The sequence below is a fragment of the Gymnogyps californianus genome, unplaced genomic scaffold (assembly GCF_018139145.2).
Source record: "Gymnogyps californianus isolate 813 unplaced genomic scaffold, ASM1813914v2 HiC_scaffold_31, whole genome shotgun sequence".
Lineage (NCBI taxonomy): Eukaryota > Metazoa > Chordata > Aves > Accipitriformes > Cathartidae > Gymnogyps > Gymnogyps californianus.
In genome coordinates this window covers 797,107-820,441 of record NW_026114191.1, presented here as the reverse complement: position 1 = coordinate 820,441, position 23,335 = coordinate 797,107, and the positions used below count along the sequence as shown (strand labels likewise).

The following is a 23,335-nucleotide window of genomic DNA, read 5'->3' as shown; positions in this document are numbered from 1 at the left end:
CTGGAGGTTCAGTCCAGAGGGACCTTGACACCCCTGGGGATTTGGCCAACAGAAACCGGAAGGTTGAGAAGGAAAAGCTGCAGAAGAACTCCACGCAGCAGCATGGGCAGTGACCATAGCAGCTAAGGAGTGCCCTGAGGAGAAGGGCCTGCGAGTCCTGATGGCTGCCATATGAGCCAGTGGGCTTTGCCTTTCAAAAGGGGAATGGAGAGACTGGAGAGGGTGCGGAGGAGGCCTGCCAAGATGGAGTGAGGAGCCTAAAGCAGGAGCTGTGAGGAGAGTCTGAGGGAACTGGGCCTCTCTAGCCTGCTGAAGTGGAGGCACGGGGCAACCTCAATAAGAAGAGCCTACACCTACGTGGAGAGATGATGGAGCCAAGCTCTCTTCTGCAGTGGCCAATGCTAGGACAGAGGCAACAGCCACAAACTGCCTCTTGGGAGCTTCAGGCTGAGCCTCAAGAAAAAGAAAATGGACTAGGAGGAGCGTTGCTGTGATCTCCACCTTTGGAGCTCTTCAGGTTTCAGCTCCACAGTCACAGCCAGCCTGGAGGCTGGACTAGAGACCCCCAGAAGACTCTTTCCCACCAACCCTTCCAAGAGCCTGTGCCTTCACCACGTGCCCTCTGAGAAAAGATTAAGGTGGAGGTGAGAGTCTCTACATCATATGCTCATAGGAGAATTCAGGGTGGAAGGCAGCTAAGGAGGTTGGTAGTGCAACACCCAGCTCTAAGCAGGGCAAGATCTGAGGTCAGACCAGGTTGCTCAGTACATGCCAAAATCCAGAGAGAGAGTTTACACGTGAAGCAGGCACCTAGGCCACCATCACAGACATGGAGATGAGGCATTTGACCAGCTCCGTCAACACAGCTGACAGTATGCTATGCCTCCTGAGATTCCTGGGAACATCCACCTTCTGGTCCAGAGGAGTGACTTCCTTCTGCAAGTTGCCTGGCATATCTGCAGAGCAGGGGGTGCTTTAGGCTGTAAACAGAATTGAAAGAAAGCCTCTGCCTTGGGTACTCTCAACTGAATTGCTGAAAGAGAGAAGGATGGAGGGATCTCAGCATTTGCAGATTCCTGTGGGAGATGTAAGGCCTCCAAGAAAGGAGCTGAAGAGAACACTTTAGAACTAGCATAGCCTTTAGATCATTTCGGATGTGATGGCTCTGCTCCCCCATCTCAATCATTGGCACCCACAAACCTCACCTGCTCTTCCTTTCTCTCCTCCCAAACCCTGAGCAAGGGACAGGAGGAAAGGCAGCAGAAAGGCCCTTAGGGCTCTGTGAATGAGCTGGGGTCTGGCACTTGGCAGGGCCACAGTGTCATTGCAGTGGACCCCCAAGAAAGAACCAAGGTGGGAAGTGAGTGTGCAAGGCTGAATCCACAAAGTCCACAGGCAGGCAAGGCTGTGTCTCTGGCTGTGTCTGGAGAGCAGGAGAGCTCCAGCAGAGACCAAGGTGGGGCTGAAACTGAGGCCTGGCTTCAATGGTCTGCTGGGCCCATGGACAGAGGGGTGAGTGGAGGCCGCAGGTGATGCTGGTCAGGGCCATGAAGGCCTATGGATGGTGTCAGGGCCATGAAGGCCTATGGAATGTGTCAGGGCCCTGACACTGCCCCCATGGGATCCCACCTGCCAGTGCCCTCAACAGGCCAAGTTCTCATGCCCTCATGTCCAGGGTCTGTGCTCTGCGACTCTCCTTCCCCATTTCCTGGGGAATCTGGGAGACCACAATTTCATAGTCCCTACCACCAAGGCTGACACTGGTCTTCACATCCCTGACCAGCTCTTCCTCGTTTGGGAGTACCAGGTCCAGGTGAGCATCAGAGTGGATGGCCCGTTTTGAAGTTGACCCCCACAAAAGCTCCCACCTCACCTGTTGCCTGTCCCACAGAGATCCTCCATTTATCTGAGCTGCCCTGACATCACACAGGGCATCCCCCACTTCTCACCTTCCCCGTCGGTCTCTCCTAAAGGCGCTGTATCTCCATCCACCACAAAAGCCATGGGAGCTGTCCTTCCCCACCTCAGCTCTCCTTCCCCTGATGTCCCAGCTCTGTGATGCGTACGAGGGTCCTGCTGTCTGTGCCCCCGGTTGTGGGCTTTGGTGCACATTTGGGCTGCAGCACCTGAGATAGGGCAGCAGGGCCACGGGCAGACTTGTCACGTGGAAACCTGGTACCCACGGACTCGACCCCTGGGTGGCAAGGCTTTGCTTCCCAGCAGAGGCATGCTGGAGGGGATGGCAGGTGGCAAGAGAATGAGGAAGGAGGTTGCCACAAGGAGAGCAAAAGCTGCAGTCCCCAAGGCCCGAGAGCAACAGGCCTGGGCTGTGCAGCCCTGGCAGGAGAGGGCTTTGCTGTCCCAGGTGACTCTGCAGCACTGTGTGGGGCCCTGTGACAGAGGGGAAGCTGCTGTCCAAGAAGGACAAGGTGCTGCTGAGAAAGTCCCTGCGGGAGGACAGCCTGTGATCCAGCCACCCTGTGGCCATCATGCTGGAGGCCGACCGGCTAGAGAGCAGCTCTGCAGAGAAGGACCTTGGGGTCCTCCTGCAGCGAGGACAAGCAGCTGAGCATGGGCCATCAATGCAGCCCTGCGGCAAAAGCCAACAGCCTCCTGGGCTGCGTTAGGAAAAGCACTGGTGGCAGATGGAGGGAGGTGGCCCTTCCCCTCTGCTCGGCACTGCTGAGGCCCCATCTGGAGTGCTGTGTTGAGTGCTGGGCTGCCCAGTACAGCCAACTTGTTGACCCACTGAAGCAAGTGCAGCAAAGGGCCCCAAAGCTGGTTTAAGGGACTGGAGCATCTTTCCTAAGAGGAAAGGCTGAGAGATGTGGCACTGTTCAGTGTGGAGAAGAAAAGGCTTGGAGAGATCTTAGTCATGTCTATCAAATCCCATCTGAGCCCAAGAAAACACTATTTGACTGTGAGGGCTGTCAATCACTGGAACAGGTTGCCCAGAGAGGTTGTGCAGTGTCCCTCCATGGAGACAGTCGAAACCCAGCTAGACAAGGTGCTGAGCAAGCTGCTGTGGCTGACCCTGCCTCAGCTGAGGCCTTCAACTAGATGATCTCCAGAGGTCCCTTCCAATCTCAACAGTTCCATCATTCTGTGAGTATAAAGGAGAAAAGTAAGACAGAAAGACATGAACCCCACATAGCCTTGGCCGCAAATATGGTGGGATCCCGTGGAGAAAACGCAAGCTGGAGCAAGGGAAAAGTGTGAGGAAGGAGAGGCAGAGATGTTCTGTGCTGACTGTAACCCCCATTCCCCATCCCTCCCCCATGCTTGTCTTGGGGTTGTGGTGGGTAGAAGTGTTGGGAATGAAGGAGTGATCTGAGCCTGGGAAAAAGGAGTGGCGTGGAGGAATGGTCTTTAATGTTTTTGTTAGAGTTTCGCACAATCCACAGCTTTTTTAATTGGCAATGAATTAAATTGATCTTCCCCAAGTCAACTCTTCTTTGCCAGTAATTGGTAAGTGATTGTCCTGGTTTCAGCTGGGACAGAGTTAATTTTCTTCTTAGTAGCTGCTACAGTGCTGTGTTTTGGATTTAGTGTGAGAATGATGTTGATAAACTCTGATGTTTTAGTTGTTGCTAAGTAGCACTTATCTTCAGCCAAGGACTTTCCAGTTTCCCGTGCTCTGCAGTAAGCAGGTGTGCAAGAAGCTGGGAGGGAGCAGAGCCGGGCAGCTGACTTGAACTGGCCAAAGGGGTATTCCATACCATGGAACGTCATGCCCAGTATATAAACAGGGGAGTTGGCCGGCGGCGCGGATCGCGGCTCGGGAACTAACTGGGCATCGGTCAACGAGTGGTGAGCATTGCATTGTGCACCACTTGCTTTGTATAGTTTAATTCTTTAGTATTGCTATTGTCATATTTTTTATTATCATTATCATTGTTTTCATTCCTTTCTGTCCTATTAAACTGTCTTTATCTCAACTCACGAGTTTTTTTTTTCCTGATTCTCTCCCCATCCCAGGGTGGGGGCAGTGAGCGAGCGGCTGCGTGGTGCTTAGCTGCCGGCTGGGGTTAAACCACGACAGTGATGACAATGACAGTAAGGGCTCAGTGGTCTCCTTTTCTTTACTTGACCCATAAGCTTTTCTCTATGTTTTTCCTCCCTTTGTGCTGTCGTTTTGAGGAGGGAGGGAGCTTGAGGGAGCAGCTGGGTGGCTGTGTGGCTGCTGCTCAAAGTTAACCCAGCACAGGAGCGCATCAGGCCTGCTGCATGCAATCTGGGGCTCCCCAGCACAAGGCAGGCCCTGACAGAGTGGCGCGAGTCCTGCAGAGGCCAGAAGGATGGTTGGGGCCTGGAGCACATTGTGGGCAAGGGGAGGCTGAGAGAGCTGAGGTTTTGAGAAATCCCTCAGAGCCCCACACCAGAGCAAGGACCCAGGCCAGTTGGTGGGAGCTCAAAGAATGGAGATTTTCGGTACATGTCACGACACGGCCGTGAGCACCTGATCTAGCTGGAGGTGTCTGAGAACGGGCTTGGCTGAGAGACCAGCAGTGGCAAGAGCTCTGGGACTTGGTTTGTAAGGAGTGTCAGTAGGAAACTGGTTTTCTTTTCATTACTAATGGCAGTGGAGCTGGGTATCAGAGAGCCCCAGAGGAGAACAGGGGTGTCCATGCCGCAAAGGTCCCTCCTCAGGGCTGGGGTGTATGGCCAGAGCTGGAAATGGCCGGTGTGTGGGGTGCTCAGGGAAAATTGCCCTGGGACAGCTTCCCTGGGGTGTCCAGGGAAGACGGCACAGACCAGGCCCCTCTCTTCTGTCTGTCCTTCACCATGAGGCCTGGCTCTGCACTGTGAGCACCCTGCCCTCACTTTGCACGCTCACACAGCTGAGTTCTCCACGGGTGTTTTCCTCTGCCAGACACTTTCCTGCCCAGCCCAGCCCCTCCCCAGCTCTCCCCACCTCCCCTGCATTCTGCCCAGCCCAGCCAAGCCCAGCAGCCCACTCTGCCCTGGCCCCACCACACTGCCCACCCCAGGGTGCTGCAGAGCTCTGGGTGCTCCCCCCTCACTCCCATGCCACTTCAGAGTCCTTCTGTGTGCATACCTCGATTCAGTGCTTTACTTTTGGGGGACATCACCTCTGAGGGGGTTTCACCTTCTGAGGCTTTATTCCCTCCCAGCCCAAGGCACATGGCAAGTCCCCATCCCCTCCCCATCCCTCCACATTCATTTCTGTATGTGCCATCAGTCCTGTCATACGTGAAGCAGCCTGAGGAGGGAATTGGGAGCTCATGCCCCATCTCCACTGCCACTGGACACCACAAAGAGAGCCTTTAAAACCACAACGTTCAGTTCAATGGAACCCCAAGGTACCGTGAGCTTAACCCCAATCACAGGGAGAACACAAAGAGACAAAACTCTTTAAAAGACCAGTTCCGTGGACATTTTATTGGCAGCACCTTTGGAGGAAGAGCTCAGCCTTCAGGCGCTGCACGTGGGAGATGCCCTTTTATTGAAGAGCTGCTATTGGACAGGCCACATCTGATCCAGTGTTGTACAAGGGTCAGGAACAACTGGATCAAACCTCAAGACAAGTAGTAGAAGCCCAGAAAATGATCTAAAAGTAGGATTATGACAAGGGAAAAAAGCAGGCTCTTGGCCTCAGGGAAATGCGCAGAGCAGGGGAGGCAAGTTATTGTCGGTGAAACAGCGTCCATTCGGCCAGTTTCCGGAGGGCATCCTTGAGCTCCTGGTTCCTCATGCTGTAGATGAGGGGGTTCAATGCTGGAGGCACCACCGAATACAGAACAGTCACCACCAGGTCCAGCCATGGGGAGGAGATGGAGGGGGGCTTCAGGTGGGCAAAGATGGCAGTGCTGACAAACAGGGAGACAACAGCCAGGTGAGGGAGGCATGTGGAAAAGGCTTTGTGCCGTCCCTGCTCAGAGGGGATCCTCAGCACGGCCCTGAAGATCTGCATATAGGACAGCACAATGAAAACAAAACACCCAAAAAGTAAACAGGCACTAACCACAGCAAGGCGAATTTCCCTGAGGTAGGAGTGTGAGCAGGCGAGCTTGAGGATGTGGGGGATTTCACAGAAGAACTGGTGCAGGACATTGCCTTGGCAGAGAGGTAGGGAAAAAGTATTGGCAGTGTGTAGCACGGCATGGAGAAACCCAGTGCCCCAGGCAGCTGCTGCCATGTGGACACAAGCTCTGCTGCCCAGGAGGGTCCCGTAGTGCAGGGGTTGGCAGATGGCAACGTAGCGGTCATAGGCCATGACAGTGAGAAGAAAATACTCCCCTACAACCAAGAAGAGAAAGAAAAAGACCTGGGCAGCACATCCTGTGTAGGAGATGGCCCTGGTGTCCCACAGGGAATTGGCCATGGCTTTGGGGAGAGTGGTGGAGATGGAGCCCAGGTCGAGGAGGGAGAGGTTAAAGAGGAAGAAGTACATGGGAGTGTGGAGGTGGTGGTCGCAGGCTATGGCGGTGATGATGAGGCCGTTGCCCAGAAGGGCAGCCAGGTAAATGCCCAGCAAGAGCCAGAAGTGCAAGAGCTGCAGCTCCCGTGTGTCTGCAAGTGCCAGGAGGAGGAATTCAGTTGCAGAGCTGCCGTTCAACATTTGTTGCCTCTGTGCATGGGTTCCTGACCTTCAAGGGAGAGTCAACGACAAATTAGGGGAGACTTCGCTGAGCAAAATCACAACCATTTCTCCTACACCCTCCCCCTGCTACGCACACCCACTTTGCCTTTTCCAGCAGACCTTCCTTCAGCTCCAGTGCAGGAGCTCTGGTTAGTGCTAGCCGAGCGTGCCCTAACAAGGGCCTCTTCCCGCTGGCTGCCGAGGAGTCAGCCCTGCTCTGCAGCAGTGGGCTCATGGGAATGGTGGGGGCAGGGGCCAGGCCTGGTGGTCAACTTTGTCAGATGGAACCACTCCTAACGCAGAAGAGCTTGTCAGCACCTGCACTCCCACTGCTAAGGAACCAGGATGGCAGAAGACAGTTGGAGAGGTTTGGGGTCTTTTAAAGCTGCCCCCATCTCACCTGGGCAGTGTTCTTTGATCTCAGAAAGCCTCCACATTTCTGCTGCCCCCAGGGAGAACAGAAGGAGACCTGCGAGGCAAGAGGATTGCCTGGGGCTTAGTGCAGAGTGAGGGGAGCTGGTCTGTCTCTCTGTCTTCTTCCCCGCTGCCCTGGACTCGCACCTTCACGAGATGGAGGGCGATCAAACTCTTCTATTACCCTGAAAAGTCACCAGGCACTGCTGACAGCAGAGGGATCCGCTACAGACCACGAAATGTCTCACCCTTTCTCAAGGTCTCAGCACCCCCCTTCTAGCCAAGGACACACATGCCTCATTTCACCAGCCCAACAGCATTCCCTCAGGCAGAGTACGTCTGCATTTCTCCGTGGGGCTTTCAGATAACACAAAGGGGCTGTGGAAGAGGTTTGCATCCTGGAGGGCAGCTCACAGCTTGGAAGGACACCCCAAGGAGGCAGCCAATTGTCCTAATGTCGGCATCTCAGGAAGAGAAAATGGACTCATTCCCCAGCCCCCCACACTGCATTGCCCACAGCCCACAGGTCAGAGGAAAGCTGGGACACTTGTTCCCAGGGACACACCTGCATGAACGGATAAACAAGACCAGTGTGTGACTCGGCAGCTGAAACTCCCATCCCCAGGGAGTCTGACAGCGCTAAAAAGAGACCTTTAGACCAGGCAAGTGGAGCACCAAGGCAAAATACAGTGAGGGTCTGGCTGAGAGAGGCAAGGGCAGAGGCAGCCGGGCACTCGGGAAAGCCTTCCCCTGACCCAGCTGTGCACGCCACCTCCCAGACAGCGGTAATGCAGGACAGTTGCCCTCAGCCCGACTGCTGCTCAGCGGGAAACGGGCACGCGGCAGGAGGGATGCCCTTCGCCTCTGCTGCTGCTCTGCTGGACAGAGAGGGGACTCCCACCCTCGACCCCATGGCCGTGAGGGCTGAGGGTTGTGCTGGGTGGGAGAGGAGAGGTGAAGGAGGCGTCTCAGTGAAGGCATCTGCAGTGCAGGGGTGGCTGGGAGGTGCCCCTGTCTCCCCTGCAACAGGGTTTCCATTAGCAGTTCCTTCCTTTCCTGCCCATCTCTGCTGCCTGGAGCTGTGCTTGCCAGGAGCTGTTTCTCTGGCCCCACATCTCTTCGCTGCCGGTGCTCAGAGACCCCACCTCAGCCCCTGTGTGCCCAGCTCTGCCCTGCAGCCTCTCCGTGTGTGCAGCGGCTACAAAGCAGGTCACAGACACCCTGCTGAGACTGGAGAGGTGATGCTGGTGCTGTCTGGAGCCCCCAGAGCTGGAAACTGAAAACACAGCCTCAGCAAAGCTCCTTAGCCATACAGTAATCCTTCCTTTGACCTTCCAATTGAAAAGTCCCCTTGGAAATGTCCCACTGCCAACCCAGCCAACCAAGATGAGAAACCTCAAAAGAGAGACACCTTCCCTTTCAGGGAACTCCATCTTGGAAAGTTCCCTTGGAAATGCGCGGGGGTAAGCTGGAGCTGTGAGCAGCCCCGACCCACGCAGCACCCTCTCAACAGCAGAAGGACCCTGCCCTGACAGGGGTCGCTCCTTCCACCCGTACCTTCTCCCCACAGCCCCATGGGGAGCTCCCCGGGCAGGCTGAGTGCTGACCCTGGCAGGTGGCAGAGTCCCTGCCCCAGCACACAGCCCCCTGGGGTGCAGGGACCCTGCTCGGAAGGACAGCCCTGGGCACCCCTGGCTGCACACCCGGCTTCACACCCCTTCGGCCATCCCTGGGAGAATGCAGCCGTCATGCCCTGTCCCTCTGATGGTGCAGCAGGGATACCCTGCTTTGGAGCATGTCCTCCTCCTCCACACCAGAGAAGTTGTGAGAGCCTTCCTGAAAGATTCCATAGGCTGTGGGATGTGCCAGCTTTTGGAGATCCCTCCTCAAACTGCAGCTTCTTTGCCCTGCCGCCACAGACTTACCGTGTCAAGGGCTGTGAAGATTTCTTCCCCCATTAACTCTCAGCATCCTCCCATCCCACACTGCCTTTAACCTCTCTCTGCCTCACTGCTCTCCCCTCGGTGCCTGCAGGCAGTGCCCTCAGCCCTGCTGCGCTTTGCAGAGGAGCTGCTCCTGGGCAGAGCTGTCTCTCGGCAGCGCTGTCCGCTTGCCATGAGCTCCCTCCATCCCAGGAGCCCAGCCCAGCTCAGCAGCACAGGGCCAGCCCAAGGCAGCACTTTCTCTGCCTCCTACCCCCACCCCCCCGCCCAAGAATCCCTCGAGGTGTCCCTGGGCCTCCAGGGCTGACAGCTCCTGAAAGGCAGCAGGGTCTCTCCTGGGGAACAGAATTTCAGGCAGACTGAAGGAATCACTGACTGTCCCTCTCTAAACCCTGGACAGACTGATTCCTGCAGTGGGAATTGCTCTACCAGGGTGTGCGCATCTGCAGGAGGTGTCAATGTTGCCCTCTGGAAACCTCCATTCCTCCACTTTGCCCCCTCTGGGCTCCCTCGAGGTGTCCCTGGGGCTCAGGGGGAACCTGCTGTGAAAGAGGCTGAAGGAATCCCTGATGTTCCCTCCCTCAGCTGGGGAGAGAGACTTACTTCCAGCAGTGCCATTACTCCTATCAGAAAAGGAGTTGGGCAGGAGAATCACTTGTTTGGTCCCATATTTAGGCAGGACATCAGGAAGGTGACAGGGTAGGATCTATTATTGCAAGCTGGAGGAGATGTCTTCAGCGGGGTGAATGTAGGCCTGTCATTGTGGGTTTGTAGTGCTAGGGCTAGAAAGACATTCAGCTCTCTTCTGTCCATGCCATGTCTCTGCTCTGAAGCAAAGCCTTTGCCCGCACGGGCTCTTGGACACTTGGTGCCAGCTTTCCTTCTGGCAAGTCAGAGCTTGCCTGGTGCCACAGCTGGGCTGCTTCAGGCCAGATGTGCAGCAGTGCCCTCGGCCAGGGGCACAGACAGGATGAGCTGGAGCCGTTACTGTCAGAGACAGAGCTGTGACCCTGATGGAATCCATTGCCAAGGTGTGGAGGCAGAGGTTAGTACAGCTGGTCTTCAAGGACAGCATCCGCCAAGCACAGCGAGAGTCCAAATAAAAATCAGTCTGTAAAACCTGTGAGGCAATTCAAGGGCACCATAATGAGTGTTTGCTACTTCAGCAACAGTTCAAAGAGAAACCAAGATACTGCGTGGCCACTGCTGAATTTAGAAAGAGCAGGTGCAGATAGATCTGCGCTACTCCATGTCCTCATTGCGACAGTCGTCACCAGCAAGGTCTCGCAGGCCTTTGTGCCTCGAGGCAGGACTCTGGAGGAGAACAGCCAGCAGTGGCTGGGGATCACGTTAGGTGTCCCTAGAGCAAAGACAATCCTTACCGGTGTATGGGACAGGAGGGCAGCATCCAAGGAAGCTGAGAGAGCAGGCTGATGCCACAGGGAGGCCACTCTCCATCCCTGAAAGGTCATGGAGACTGGGGGGGACTCCCTGATGACTGGCAACACCCAAACATTGCCTGCACCTTTCAAAAGTGCCCGATGGATGAGCAGGGGAATGGAAGGCTGTGCTCCAGAGCGTGTCCACTTGGATGGCATTTCTGGGTGTCAGAAGGAGAAGGTGACTGGATTGACCCAGGGGAGATTGTGCCTGGCCAGCCTCTTTGCTTTCTGGTGGGGACGTGGGGGAGCAGTGACTGTCTTTCAGCTGGAAATCAGCAAGGCTTTCAACATCATCCCCCACAACTTGTGTCCAGGATAGGATCTTACGGTCTGCATGGGTGGATAAGGAGATGGGTAAAAAACCCAGCTGGATGGTGGGGCAGAGGGGGACGTGGTCAAAGCGTGGTACTCTGCCTGGAGACCTGTACCTAGTAGGGAACTGCAAGGGTCTGTCCTGCAGCGTGCCCTGGTTCACATGTTTTGAATGACCCAGAGGAGAGGAAAGGTTGAGTTTTCATTGCATTTGTAGAAGCCATCACATTGAGGAGAGCAGAAACTGCACTGGAGGGCAGGGTTGCCATCCCAAAGGATATGACCGACTGGAGGGAGGAGCCAAGAGGAACCTCATGACAGCCAAGAAATCCTGACCTTGAGGTGGACTAAGACCCTGCAATGTCAGAGCCCAGGTCGGTAGCAGCTCTGTGGGAAAGGCTCTTGTGGTCCTTGCGTTTCCTTAGGTAAAACCTGAGCCATCAGCAAAGAAGGCCAACAGCATCTTGGGCTATGCGGGCAGGAGCACAGCCCGTCTGCTCAGCACTTTTTGCATGGTATCCAAAATCATTCCCTAGGTTTTGACACCCCACCATGCCAGACGGACCTTGATAAACTGGAACCAGTTCAATGTAGCACCACTGAGGCCATCAGGGTGGGAGAACTTAGGTACTGCGAGAAGAGGCTTAGAGAGCTGGTCTTGCTCAGCCTGGAGAAGAGAAGATCTTGAGGGGAACATGCAGCAGCATTGCACAGTTCCCAGGCAGACGGTGTCAGGCTCATGTCCGTGACACAAGGACAAGAGGCAATGGGCTGAAACAAGAGACGCTAAGGCTAGATATAGGGAGAAACCTTCCTAGCATGAGGCTAGTCAAGCACTGGAAGCTTTTTCCCAGGGAGTGTGCCCTGTGTCTATCCTGGAATGTGGTCCAGAGGTGTTTGCATGAAGCCCTGAGTAATCTGCTCTGACCCTGCTTTGAGCAGGAGGTTGGTTGAGACACCTCCCGAGCTCCCTGCCAGCCTGAATGATGCTGTCTTTCCTTCCCCTTCATGTTTTCAAAAGAGGGAAAGCTCTCAGGTTCTCCCTCACCCCAGAAGGAATTCACAGCAGGCACAGGGCTGCTTCACAGGTGCCCCCAAACAGCCCTCACCACATCCTTTGCTTCCCTTTTCATCTGCCCAAAGCCAGGTTCTTCTCTTTTACTATCCTTCTACCCTCCAAAAATAACAGCCTCCCCTGTTCATCCTTTCAGAGCAGGTTGCTCAATAAATGTCAGCACCCATGTACAGAGCCTACAAAGGAGCCGGGCATTGAAGCCATCATTGCAGAAAGAGAGACGAGGCCTTTGACCAGCTCCATGAACCCAGGAATCACTATGCCATGCCTCCTGACATTCCTGGCAACACCTCAGCTTTTTCTCCAGCCAAGTGTGATTCTTCTTTAGGTGTATGGGCCAATCTCCTGACATAGGCGAAGTTTTCGTTTGTCAAGAGAATCAAAACCAACTTTTTGACGAGGTTAGTTTCATTTTACATGCGGAAATGCAGGGCAGATGAAGGGAGCTGAGACCTTCCAGGCTCCCTGCTGCAGAGTTAGGGCTTCAGAGCCTCGAAATGCAGGTAATGCTGGTGTATCTGTATACCACATGAACATTTTGCCTTTCTTTGTTCCTTTGCACTAACCTGGGATCTGTGCCTTGGCCTTCTTTGGCTAACAATGAAACAACTCCCCTACTCCACCTCCTCCTCCTGATGAAAAGAGGGAGAAAAGAGATGGAGGAGGCATGATTTAGGGGCCAATTTGTCTAAGAGGTGTAAGCTTTAAATGATAACAAGGAGGTAGCAGGGAGAGGTAAAACACTGTTCGAAGAACTTCATGCCAGAGGCTAGCTACTGAGAACTTAGAGCAATTTCCTCAATACAGAATGGCTGTGGAGAAGGAAATTAAAGAGCTGTAGTCTTGATGGACATCAAGAAGAAGAAAGAGTTCCCTTACAGCACTGTCCTGTTACTGGTACTAGGGATAGTACCACTAATTGCAAAACATCCTTGAGAACTTGTTCATTTTGCCTTGGCTCCAGAGCTCAGCCTGCTCAGACCTTGAAAGGACTGCCTCAAACCTCTGCAGCCCAAATCTCTCCCACCTTCTCCCATTCACACTCTTTTACCCCAGGACACTTCTCCCCATCACTTCAGCACACTGCCCAGTCTCTGTTTTTTTAGCTGGGTGAAGTCAGGGCACTCCCTTGCAGAGCCTTCCTTAGAAAAGTCTTCTCTACATGCTGATCCCACTTCTGTCACCTCATGCTGTGTCCAGCTCCATCTTCCTTCTGCAGAGCTCCATTGAATGGGCACTTTTCCTGTTGCTTTCATGCCCATTCACCTTCACCACCTTTTAGTATTGTATGCAGATCAAATATTGCCTCAGGAAACACATTTATCCCCCACAGCTTCACCCATTTCCCATGGCAGGCTGAGATATTTCCCCTCTTGGAGCACATGTTGTGCAAAGCTGTCCCACATATGAAACCAACTTCAATTGTGCATAGTCATTTGGGTTTAAAAAAAAAAACAAAACATGCAGGGTTAGTTTTTCAGAGAGACACAGATTCAAAGTGGCAAAGCAGCTTAAATTCATAAATGTTGAGAGACAAGTTACAAAGAGAGAGGAAAAAACAGGTGAAGCTGTATCATCTGGACTCTCAAGTTCTCTGTCACTGAGGAGAAAGTCCCACAGCCTGTGGGATGTTTTCCTTAGTTGGCCCTCTGGGAAGTTTTCTTTGTTGGGCCTCTTGGCTAGAGCCTGCTGCATTTGCATTTCCAGCAAGGGCAGAAGTTCCAGCTCAGGCATCAAATGTTTGCCCATCCTGCCTGGAGCACCAGGACAGTCGTGTCACACAACAGCCAGTGTCAGAAGGAAGATGGAGGTAGTGTGAATTGAAATGTTATGGGTTCAGATGGAAGCTCAAATCCTGAGCTGGCAGGATAACATTGGATGAACAGAACAGAACAGAATAGAACAGGCTATTTCAGTTGGAAGGGACTTACAACGATCATCTAGTCCAACTGCCTGACCACTTCAGGGCTGACCACAAGTTCAAGCATGTTGTTAAGGGCATTGTACAAATGCCTCTTAAACACTGCCAGGCTTGGGACATCGACCACCTCTCGAGGAAGCCTGTTCCAGGGTTTGACCACTCTCTCGGGAAAGAAATGCTTCCTCATGTCCAGCCTGAACCTCTCCTGGTGCAGCTTTGAACCATTCCCAGGTGTCCTGTCCCTGGATCCCAGGGAGAAGAGATCAGCACCTCCCTCTCCATGTCCCCTCCTCAGGAAGCTGCAGAGAGCAATGAGGTCACCCCTCAGCCTCCTGTTCTGTAGCATCAAGGGGGTGAGGAAAGGTTGGTGGAGAGAAAAACCAGCAGCTTGAGAGTGGAGGCACACGAGTGGAGACCCCATTGGGATGTGCTTCCTCTTCCTGCCCTGTCCTACATCTGCCAGAGAGAGAAGGGACAGACCTTGCTGCAGGGCAGGGGTGGCAAGCAGTGGCTGGCACAACGGCACCAAATCTGTCTGCAGTGCTGTCTGGGGTGTCTGATAGACACACATTTTGAAGGGGGGCGGCTTTCCCGTAAAGGACCAGTGCTGTCCCTGCCAGCTGCATGTAGCTGTGTGTGAGAGCCTCGGCACCTCACGTAACACTACCGGCCTCTCTTTGGCCATTAAATTGAGTAACCGTCCTGAATTCTGTTAGGCAATGTGGGGGTGTAACCAGACAGCTGTCATTATAGTCGGGATAGATGTAGGCAGCACAGCTGATGGAGATCAGCAAGAGAGAGACTTTGCTCTCCCTGTGGTACATGAGTCCATTTGATCAGCTGAATCCCTGTGTAGGCTGCCCAAAAAATAACAAAGAGAGAAAGAGTCTGTTGTTCTCAATCTGTGCATCTGCTGTCATCTCAGTTGTCCAAAGCAAAGCCCTCCCCATGCTCAGAAATGCAGCTCCACATACCACCCTGTCTCTCAGAGCCGATCCATTACAACGTGGAGTTACCTCCATGGCTCTTGGACCAGCTCTGGCAGCTCAAATGTCCCCAGGTGTTTGCATCTGACCACCTCAGTGCTGGCCTCCATCTCCAGGAATTACCATGGGAGCTGAGACAAGGAGCTCCCATGCAGGTGCCCATTTTGGGTGCAGCCAAAGTAAGGCAAGAGCAATCCCACCTCCTGTGGGTTTGTGGCAGGCATGGGAGGGAGCTAAGGTCCCTTCTAGCCCCAGGACTACAGACCCAGCATGAGGTGCCTCGATTGACTCAGCTGAGTCCCTTCCCTCAGCAGCAGGGACAAAAGAGATTACTCCCTGTCCCTGTCGGTGTGCCCTGCCTAATGACGGCACAAGAAAATGTCATTCTTAAGCCTCATTATTTTTCTGCGATGTGAAATGCCAGTGCTGGGAAGAAGTGTTCTCCCCAGCTGAGGGAGGGAACATCAGGGATTCCTTCAGCGTGTTTCACAGCAGGTTCCCCTAGAGTTGCAGGGACACCTGGAGGGAGCCCCGAGGGGGCAGAGAAAGTGCTGCCTTGGGCTGGTTCTCTGCTGCTGAGCTGGGCTGGGCTCCTGGGATGGAGGGAGCTCATGGCAAGTGGGCAGCGCTGCCGAGAGACAGCTCTGCCCAGGAGCAGCTCCTCTGCAAAGCGCAGCAGGGCTGAGGGCACTGCCTGCAGGCACCGAGGGGAGAGCAGTGAGGCAGAGAGAGGTTAAAGGCAGTGTGGAGTGGGAGGATGCTGAGAGCTCAGTGGAGGAGAAATCTTCACAGCCGTTGACACAGTAAGTGACTGGGTGCAGGGCAATGCACAGGAGTTCCTGGAGGGATCTCCTAAAGCTGGCAGAGGCCATGGCTGGTGTGGAGGAAGAAGGAGGAGTTCCAGAGCAGGGCTTTCCTGCTGCACCATCAGAGGGAGAGGGCATGACAGCTTGCTTCTCTTGGGGAGAGCTGCAGATTGTGAAGGTGGGTGTGCAGGCAGGGGTGCCCAGGGCTGTCCTTCACAGCAGCATCCCTGCACCCCAGGGGGCTGTGTGCTGGGGCAGGGACTCTGCCGCCCGCCAGGGTCAGCACTCAGCCTGCCCGGGGAGCTCCCCACAGCGCTGTGGGGAGAAGCTGTGGGTGGAAGGGGTGACTCCCAACAAGAGGCCAAGAAGGTGTAGCATGGGTCAGGGCTGCTCACAGCTCCAGATCACCCCCACGACATTGGCAGAGAGTCCTTTGGAAGAAGGACATCAAGGCAGCATTTTCCTGAAAGGGAAGCAGTTTGTGCATTGACTTTTCTGCTGTTGGGGGATGCCATCAGTGGGGGATGGGAATTTCTTTCTGTGATCTGGAGAAGGCACGGAGGCCCCTGTTCTCATTAGCACTTACCTGAGCTGCTCTTTTGCCTCTGCACACACAGAGATGTCCCTGGGCAGTGTCCTGCTGCCAGGAGGGGTGTGCAGGGCAGAGCTGAGCACAGAGCGGTGGGATGGGGTCTGTGAGCACTGAGAGGGAGGAGACCTGGGGACAGAGAAACAGCTCCCGGCAGGGACAGCTCCAGGCAGCAGAGACATGGGCAGGCAGGGAGAGGCAGCTGCTGCCAGAAAGACTGTGGGAGGGGGGATTTGCACAATTCCCTGCCATCCCCTGCAGTGCCTTCCCCAGAGCAAGCCCCTGATCTCCTCTCCCACCCAGCACAGCCTCATCCCCAAGGCCACAGGTCCAGGGCATGACTCAACTCCTTGGCAGCTGCACCTCCACTCTAGGAGAAATGCCTGTGTCCTACAATTCATCTACAACAAACAGGCTAGAAACGAGTGCCCTACATTGTCGCTGTCTGGGAGGTGGACAGCACAGTTGGGTAAGGAGAAGGCTTCTCTGCATGCCCATCTTCCTTCCTCTGCTTGCTTCATTTTTTCAGACCACAGAGGTATTCTTCCTTGTTTCCCCACCTGTCAGTCATACTCTTGCTCCTGGTGCTAGGGTGAGGGTGCGGGTTAGCTTCTATTCCGACTCCGACTCTGAGGGTCCTCCCCAGAGGATTGCTCCTGGCAACTAGGTGCCCAAGCTGTATTTGAAAGTGTGAAGCACCATGTCATTCAGTTGCTAGGGTTGGGGAATGAGCTGGCTTATTTCTCATTCAGCTCAGGGTGGGGGATTTCTGTGAGAAATGGCATGGGCTTTTCTTCAGATAAATCATTTCTAACGTGTCACTGTCTTCTCCTCCTTGCACAGTGTCCCAAGCCCAGGAAAAGAAAATGTCCAGCAACAACTCCATTACTGAGATCCTCCTCCTGGCATTCGCAGACACACGGGAGCTGCAGCTCTTGCACTTCTGGCTCTTGCTGGGCATCTACCTGGCTGCCCTTCTGGGCAATGGCCTCATCATCACCATCATAGCCTGCAACCACCACCTCCACACCCCCATGTACTTCTTCCTTCTCAACCTCTCCCTCCTTGACCTGGGCTCCATCTCCACCATTCTCCCCAAAGCCATGGCCAATTCCCTCTGGGACACCAGGGCCATCTCCTACACAGGATGTGCTGCCCAGGTCTTTTTCTATCTCTTCTTCTTTGCAGGGGAGTATTGTCTTCTCACTGTCATGGCCTATGACCGCTACGTTGCCGTCTGCCAACCCCTGCACTACGGGACCCTCCTGGGCAGCAGAGCTTGTGTCCACATGGCAGCAGCTGCCTGGGGCAGTGTTTTTCCCTATGCTGTGCTGCACACTGCCAATACATTTTCCCTACCTCTCTGCCAAGGCAATGTCCTGCACCAGTTCTTCTGTGAAATCCCCCACATCCTCAAGCTCACCTGCTCAAATGCCTACCTCAAGGAAATTTGCCTTCTTGTGGTTAGTGCCTGTTTACTTTTTGGGTGTTTTGTTTTCATTGTGGTGTCCTATGTGCAGATCTTCAGGGCCGTGCTGAGGATCCCCTCTGAGCAGGGACGGCACAAAGCCTTTTCCACGTGCCTCCCTCACCTGGCTGTGGTCTCCCTGTTTCGTCAGCACTGCCATCTTTGCCTACCTGAAGCCCCCCTCCATCTCCTCCCCATGGCTGGACCTGGTGGTGACTGTTCTGTATTCGGTGGTGCCTCCAGCATTGAACCCCCTCATCTACAGCGTGAGGAACCAGGAGCTCAAGGATGCTCTGAAGAAACTCTTTGAACACAGACTATTTCTTTGTCTTTAAGGAATCCATCATCTTTACGTGACTCCCAAGGTATCTCAAGAAAAGTCAGGACTATGTTTTGGTCTTTTGTTTATATTATATTTGGTTTTTATACCTGTGATATTATTAATTGCAAATAAATAGTAATATGCCTCCCAATTCTTGACATTCAATATTTTTTGTGTGTAATTGTACCTGTACCAGAAATTCTATCTGTTTTGTGCCTGCATCTGCAATGATATCAGCAATTCAGTGTGAATCCGTGTCTGTAATTATCTCAGTCCTTGTGATGGTACAGGTACCTGTATTTCTGAGGGTGCCAGTACCTGTGCCTCTACTGGGATCTGGATCTGTTCCTGTAATTGCACCTGAAACTGTATGTGCCTGCTAATGCTCTGTGTCTCTGCACACGAATTTGCAATGTTTTGTGCATGTGTACATGTAATTCCCTTGCCAGCTGAAAGAGCATCAGCAAGGGTATCGCTCATGGTATCTGTGCCACTCATGGTCTCGGTATGGGTGTGACTGACTGTAACGGTATCAGTGCCTCTGCACTGGTATCAGGGTCTGTAATGGTATCGGTGATGGCATCTGTAAAGGCATTGGTCTCTGTATAGGTACGTGTGATGTTATTGGTATCTGCAATGGGTTCCATATCTGCCATGGCCTCTGCAATGGCTTCTTCAACTGCAGTCGTACCTGCCCCGGCAGGGTGATTTGCTTTGCTGAGGGCATCTGCAGGGTTATCAGCAGTGGTATGTGCAGCTGAAATGGTGCCTGCAATGGTATTGGAATCTGCAAGGGCATCTGCAAAGGTAGCTGCGTCTGGAATGCTCTGTGTGCAACTGTCCTCTTGGCTGCAGCTCTCCAGTGCAGGCACCGTTGCAGACGCAGATGCCATAGCAGGTGCCTTTGCAGATGGAAATACAATTTCAGGTGCCATTGCTGATGGAGATGCTTTAGTTGCGATGGTCCCTCCATCTGCATCTTTGTACAGGTTACAAAACCTGGGAATAGAAGCTGTTCTGCATAACAGACTTGGCTTCTTTTTCTTTTTTCTTTTTCTTCCTCCCCATCTGAACAAAGCCAACACAGGCAGGGTCTTTGTGGATTAGGACAGGAGGCGTCATTTTAATTAGAACTTCAGATTCCCCAAGCTTTTGTTCTTTTTACTTTTCCATTTTTGAATCAGATACAGGCGTGTGCTCTGGCTGCTGCATTTCCTAGAGCCTGGGGCAGGACACAGGCAGGCGAGGGGGCGGTGGGGTGGAAGGTGACATGGCTGGGGTGTGGTGAGGTCACTGGTGTGGGAGGAAGCTGATTGGTCAGGAGCAGCAGGTGGCAATGAGGTGCTCAGTGTCTGCCAATGAGAGTGCAGAGAGACGAGAGCTGGGGGGGGCAGAGGAGAGGCAGGCTGGGGGACGGCAAGGGGCCAGCAGGGAGGTGATGTCTGGGGCGGGGCTGGTGAGGTCACATCTCCAAGCGATGCTGATAGGGTAGGAGCAGGCACATGGCTTGGCTGTTCCTTGGGAGGTCACCTCTGTCCCTGCAGGTGCTAGGCCAGCAGCATGCAAATGGCTTGGAAGTGCCTTGGGAGGTCCCTTCTTCCTGAGCCCCTGATAGGCCAGCAGCAGGCTGGTGGCTGGGTGGGTGTTGGTGAGGTCCCTTCAGGTGGAGCTGCTGCGAGGCCAGCAGCAGGCTGGAGGGCATTGCGGGGTCTGCCCTCTCCACGGTGACCCCCCGCCTTGCTCCTTCTTCCCCCAGCTTGTCTTGCTGAGCACGACGTCCTATGGTCTGGAATGTCCCTTTGGTCAGGCGGGGTCAGCTGTGCCAGCTGTGTCGCATCCCAGCTCCTTGCCCGCCCCCAGCCTACTCGCTGGTGGTCAGAGTGAGGAACAAGGAGCCCTTGACGCTGTGCGAGCACTGTTCAGCAACAGCTGAAACCTCCGTGTTTGATCAGGCCTGGTTGGGTGACAAATCCAAAAGACAAGAGCAACACCAAGCAGAGAGTGTTCGGTACCATGGGAGGGCTGTTTTATCGCACAGCTTTCGATCCCATCTCTTGAAAAGAGCCCGACCGCAGCCAATCCCCAAACCGCGCCTGCCCGGCTGGGCTGCCAGCAGCAGAGACATGTTGGTGCAGGGGGCAGAGGGGATTTTTGGGAAAGGCCTGGGGAGAAAGGGGGTGACTGTTTCTCAGGACAAGAGGGGAAACCTCTTGCCTCTCTCCCCAGCTGGGCCATCTCCCTCCTGGTGTCATAATGAACCTCCAGACGATGTGGGCTGATGTCACAGGGGGATGCACTGCATCACAGGGAGGTCTCCCCAGTACCACAGCAGTGCCGGCACTTCCGGCGAGGCCTGGGCGCTGCTGGGCACTGCTCAGGGGCTCCCCACCACTGCCCTTTGGAGCTGCTCCACAGGCAGGAGCAGGGTCGGGAGCAGCGGAGCTGTGCTGGGGGACCTTGCTGACAGGCAGGAGAAGGAGCACATCAGAGAGGAGTTTTGGGTGAGGAGCTGGGAAGTGTGTCCCTTTCCCTGAGCTGAGGGCAAGCAGCAAGCGCGACGGAGGGCTGCTGCACCATGACCATCAGCTCGGAGCTGAGCTGCTCGTTCCCCACACTCCTGCAGCTCTCCACCAAGGGTGAGGGTTTCAGGAGTCCTTCCGAGGGGTTGCAGCGGGGCATCAGCTGTCAAAAGCTGCAATTGGTGGTCTGTGGGGGTGGCTGGAGAGGGCTGTGGGCTGCCACAAGAGCCCTGCCTGAGGGTCCCACGGGGGTCGGGGAACAATGTGGCTGCCAGGAGTGGCAGGTCCTTGTGCTGGGGCTGCCTTGAGTACCGAGTCTCCTGTGGGCACAGCTCGTCCCTCAAAAGGAGGGACCATTCAGAGGCAGTTTTCTCTGGGAGCTGGCAGTCGGAAATGGGGGCAGAGCCCAGCTCCACAGCCATGGCAGTGTTTTCCTGGGCTCTTTGTGTACACCAGCATCTGTCATCCTGTGGGCAAGGAGCTTGCCGAGAGTCTGTGAGTGTGGTCAGCCTGGAGCCTGAGACCTCTTTCCCTTCCTTTCCAGAGATGGTGGCTGTCTGGGGAGCTGTGTCTGATTACAGCCTGGGAACAGGGGAAGCTGGACAAGGTGGGCTGGTGTCCTGGTGCCCCTCACCTTACAGGGGTTGAATCCTCCTGAGAGCTTGGGCCCCAAGGAGTGACCCCTCCCTGAGCATCACGGCAGCACACCGAGACCACCCATGTACCCAGAGCAGCTCCTTGGCCAACCGGGAGAGAAACCAATTCCAGATCCAATCTGAGAAAGCATTTTGGCACTCCCTAGGGCTTCACTCTTCCCTGGGGTCAGAGTGGAGAGACCAAGCAGAAAGACAGGGGATGATGCTGGGTCCATGCCAAGGAGGTCTTGTTGTCTTTGCCCTGCGCAGGGTGTCCTGGTTGCAGGACTTGGGACCTTCACTACGCTCCAAGAGCTATTCTATGGCCAATGGGAGGTGCTTGTGGTTCAAAGAGCCGATCTTCCAGCTGGACATTGAGGAGTTCTGGCTGCGGGAGCTTGCATTCCTCACAGTGATTATCCCTGGAGAGAAGGCAGCGACCACCCTCTGTTTTTTTCCCTCCACATTCTAGGGGGTGGCATGCTGCCTGCTCCTTGAAAGGGCTGGGAGAAGTAGATAACTGCCCCAAAGGTCAGGGGACAGCTGGAGCTCTCCCAAAACAAACCACTCCCCAAGAGCTCTTTCTAGAAACAACCTTTTCTCTAGAATGTTGTTATGAATCTGGCATGGAAATTGGGCCTGCTGTGGCAGTGACAATGTTCATCCTCCTTGCAGATAATGTCAAGATCGGAGCGCAGCCACTGAACTACAAGCAGCTATCGCGAGCCACTTCCTTCCCACAGCACGTGGCTGTGGAGAATGTGTGCAAGAGTGTCACGCGACACTAAGGGACAGACAGGTTCTTGTCGGGATCCTTGGTAGAATGAGAAGGACACTAAATTGTAGTTCTAATTCAGCTTTCTTTTCTTAACAGGATTACTATATGAGTAGAACACAGAATTTCTGATTAGAACAGCACGGGATTTTTACAAGCAGAAGCAACGTAGCACATTGATAAGTAGCGTAATACAGACTTTATAATACAACTTAGAATTTCTAATTGCCTGCATCCTAACTTAGCTTGATCTATGATTTCTAATCACTTGGACCCTTGGCAGATGCGGTCTAATCTTAAGCCATCGTTTGCTGTAGCAATAGAGCAATCCTAACCTACACTCAGAAATCATAGAAAAGAATACGAGTCAGTCAGTCCTGGGAGGAAGCAGACGCTGGTGGAGGCATCCCTGGCCAGCGGACGGTCACGGATCTCCCTGTTCCACAGCAGTTTGGGTCCAGGTTCCCCACTCACAACTTGGAACTGCTTGATTGTAGAGACAGTGCTCTGTGTGCTGTTACGCTTCCCTGTTCCGTGATGAGATCATCAAGAGTAGCTGGTTGGTTGGGTGCCTGGGACCTGAAGGCTGGTAAGGGAGGGAGTGATTGGCCTGACGCCCAGGAACCTTGAGGCCAGCAGGGAGAGCAAGAAGAAATGTGTTTGGTTTTTGTCTCGTTGGTTGAGAGGACCTTCAGGGCCTGCTAGGGAGGGAAAACTAGGGGAGGGGAACAACTAGGTGACGTGCTCGCTCAGCGGAGAAATGCCTGCCTGCCTGATGAATAGCGTTAGTGATGCTAACGCCATTGGCAGGGGTGAGAGCAGGGGGTCCTGGCCACAGAAGGCAAAAGGCAGAAGAGGCAATAGGAGGCAACATGAGAGAAAGAGGACGGAAAGAAGGAAGAGGAGGCATAAGGAGGAGGAGGAGGAGGAGCAAAGAACATGAGGAAAGAAGAGAGACTAGGAGGAGGGGAGAAGAGGCAGCAAGAGTAACAGCAGGATGACGACAATGAGGAGAGGAGAGGCAGCAGGAGACAACAGCATGATGATAGGAGGAAGACGCAGCAGGAGACAATACTATAAAGAGAGGAGGAGGAGGAGTCAGAAAGAGACAACAGATGAGGAGGAGAGGAGGAGGAAAAGGAAAGGCAGGAGAGAAAAGCATGACGATGAGGAAAAGAATGAGGATGAAGAAAAAGGTAAAAGGAGGAAGAAGAGGAGGAGGAGAAGAGATGTAGAGGAGGAGGATGCAGAGAGGAGGCAGCAGGAGACAACAGCGGTAAGGAGAGGAGGAGAAGAGGAGGCAGCAGGAGACAACAAATGAGTGGAGAGGAAGAGGAAGCAGGAGACACAGCATGACAAGGAGGACAAAGAGGAGAGCAGGAGCAGGAAGAGGAGGAAAAGAAGAAGAATGTAGAGTAGGAGGAGGACAAGAAAAGAGAGGGAGCAGGAGACAACAGCAGAACAAGGAGGAAGAGGAGGAAGATGGAGGAGGGGAAGAAGAAGCAGCAGAGACAAGCAGCATGA

General features: G+C 54.1%; 2 protein-coding genes across 2 annotated transcripts; one reads left to right on the top strand and one right to left on the bottom strand.

Annotated features, from left to right (window-relative positions):
• Positions 1 to 5,647: 5,647 nt before the first annotated feature.
• Positions 5,648 to 6,595, bottom strand: LOC127028315 (olfactory receptor 14J1-like). The gene has a single exon (XM_050914030.1). The coding sequence runs from the start codon at positions 6,581 to 6,583 to the stop codon at positions 5,648 to 5,650; it is 936 nt and encodes a 311-aa protein (XP_050769987.1). The 5' UTR covers positions 6,584 to 6,595.
• A 10,363-nt stretch (positions 6,596 to 16,958) lies between these two features.
• On the top strand, positions 16,959 to 17,895 carry LOC127028274 (olfactory receptor 14I1-like). Its single transcript, XM_050914003.1, is given in 2 exon segments — positions 16,959 to 17,702; positions 17,704 to 17,895. Coding segments are annotated over 2 exon segments (936 nt in total).
• The last annotated feature ends 5,440 nt before the right edge of the window (positions 17,896 to 23,335 follow it).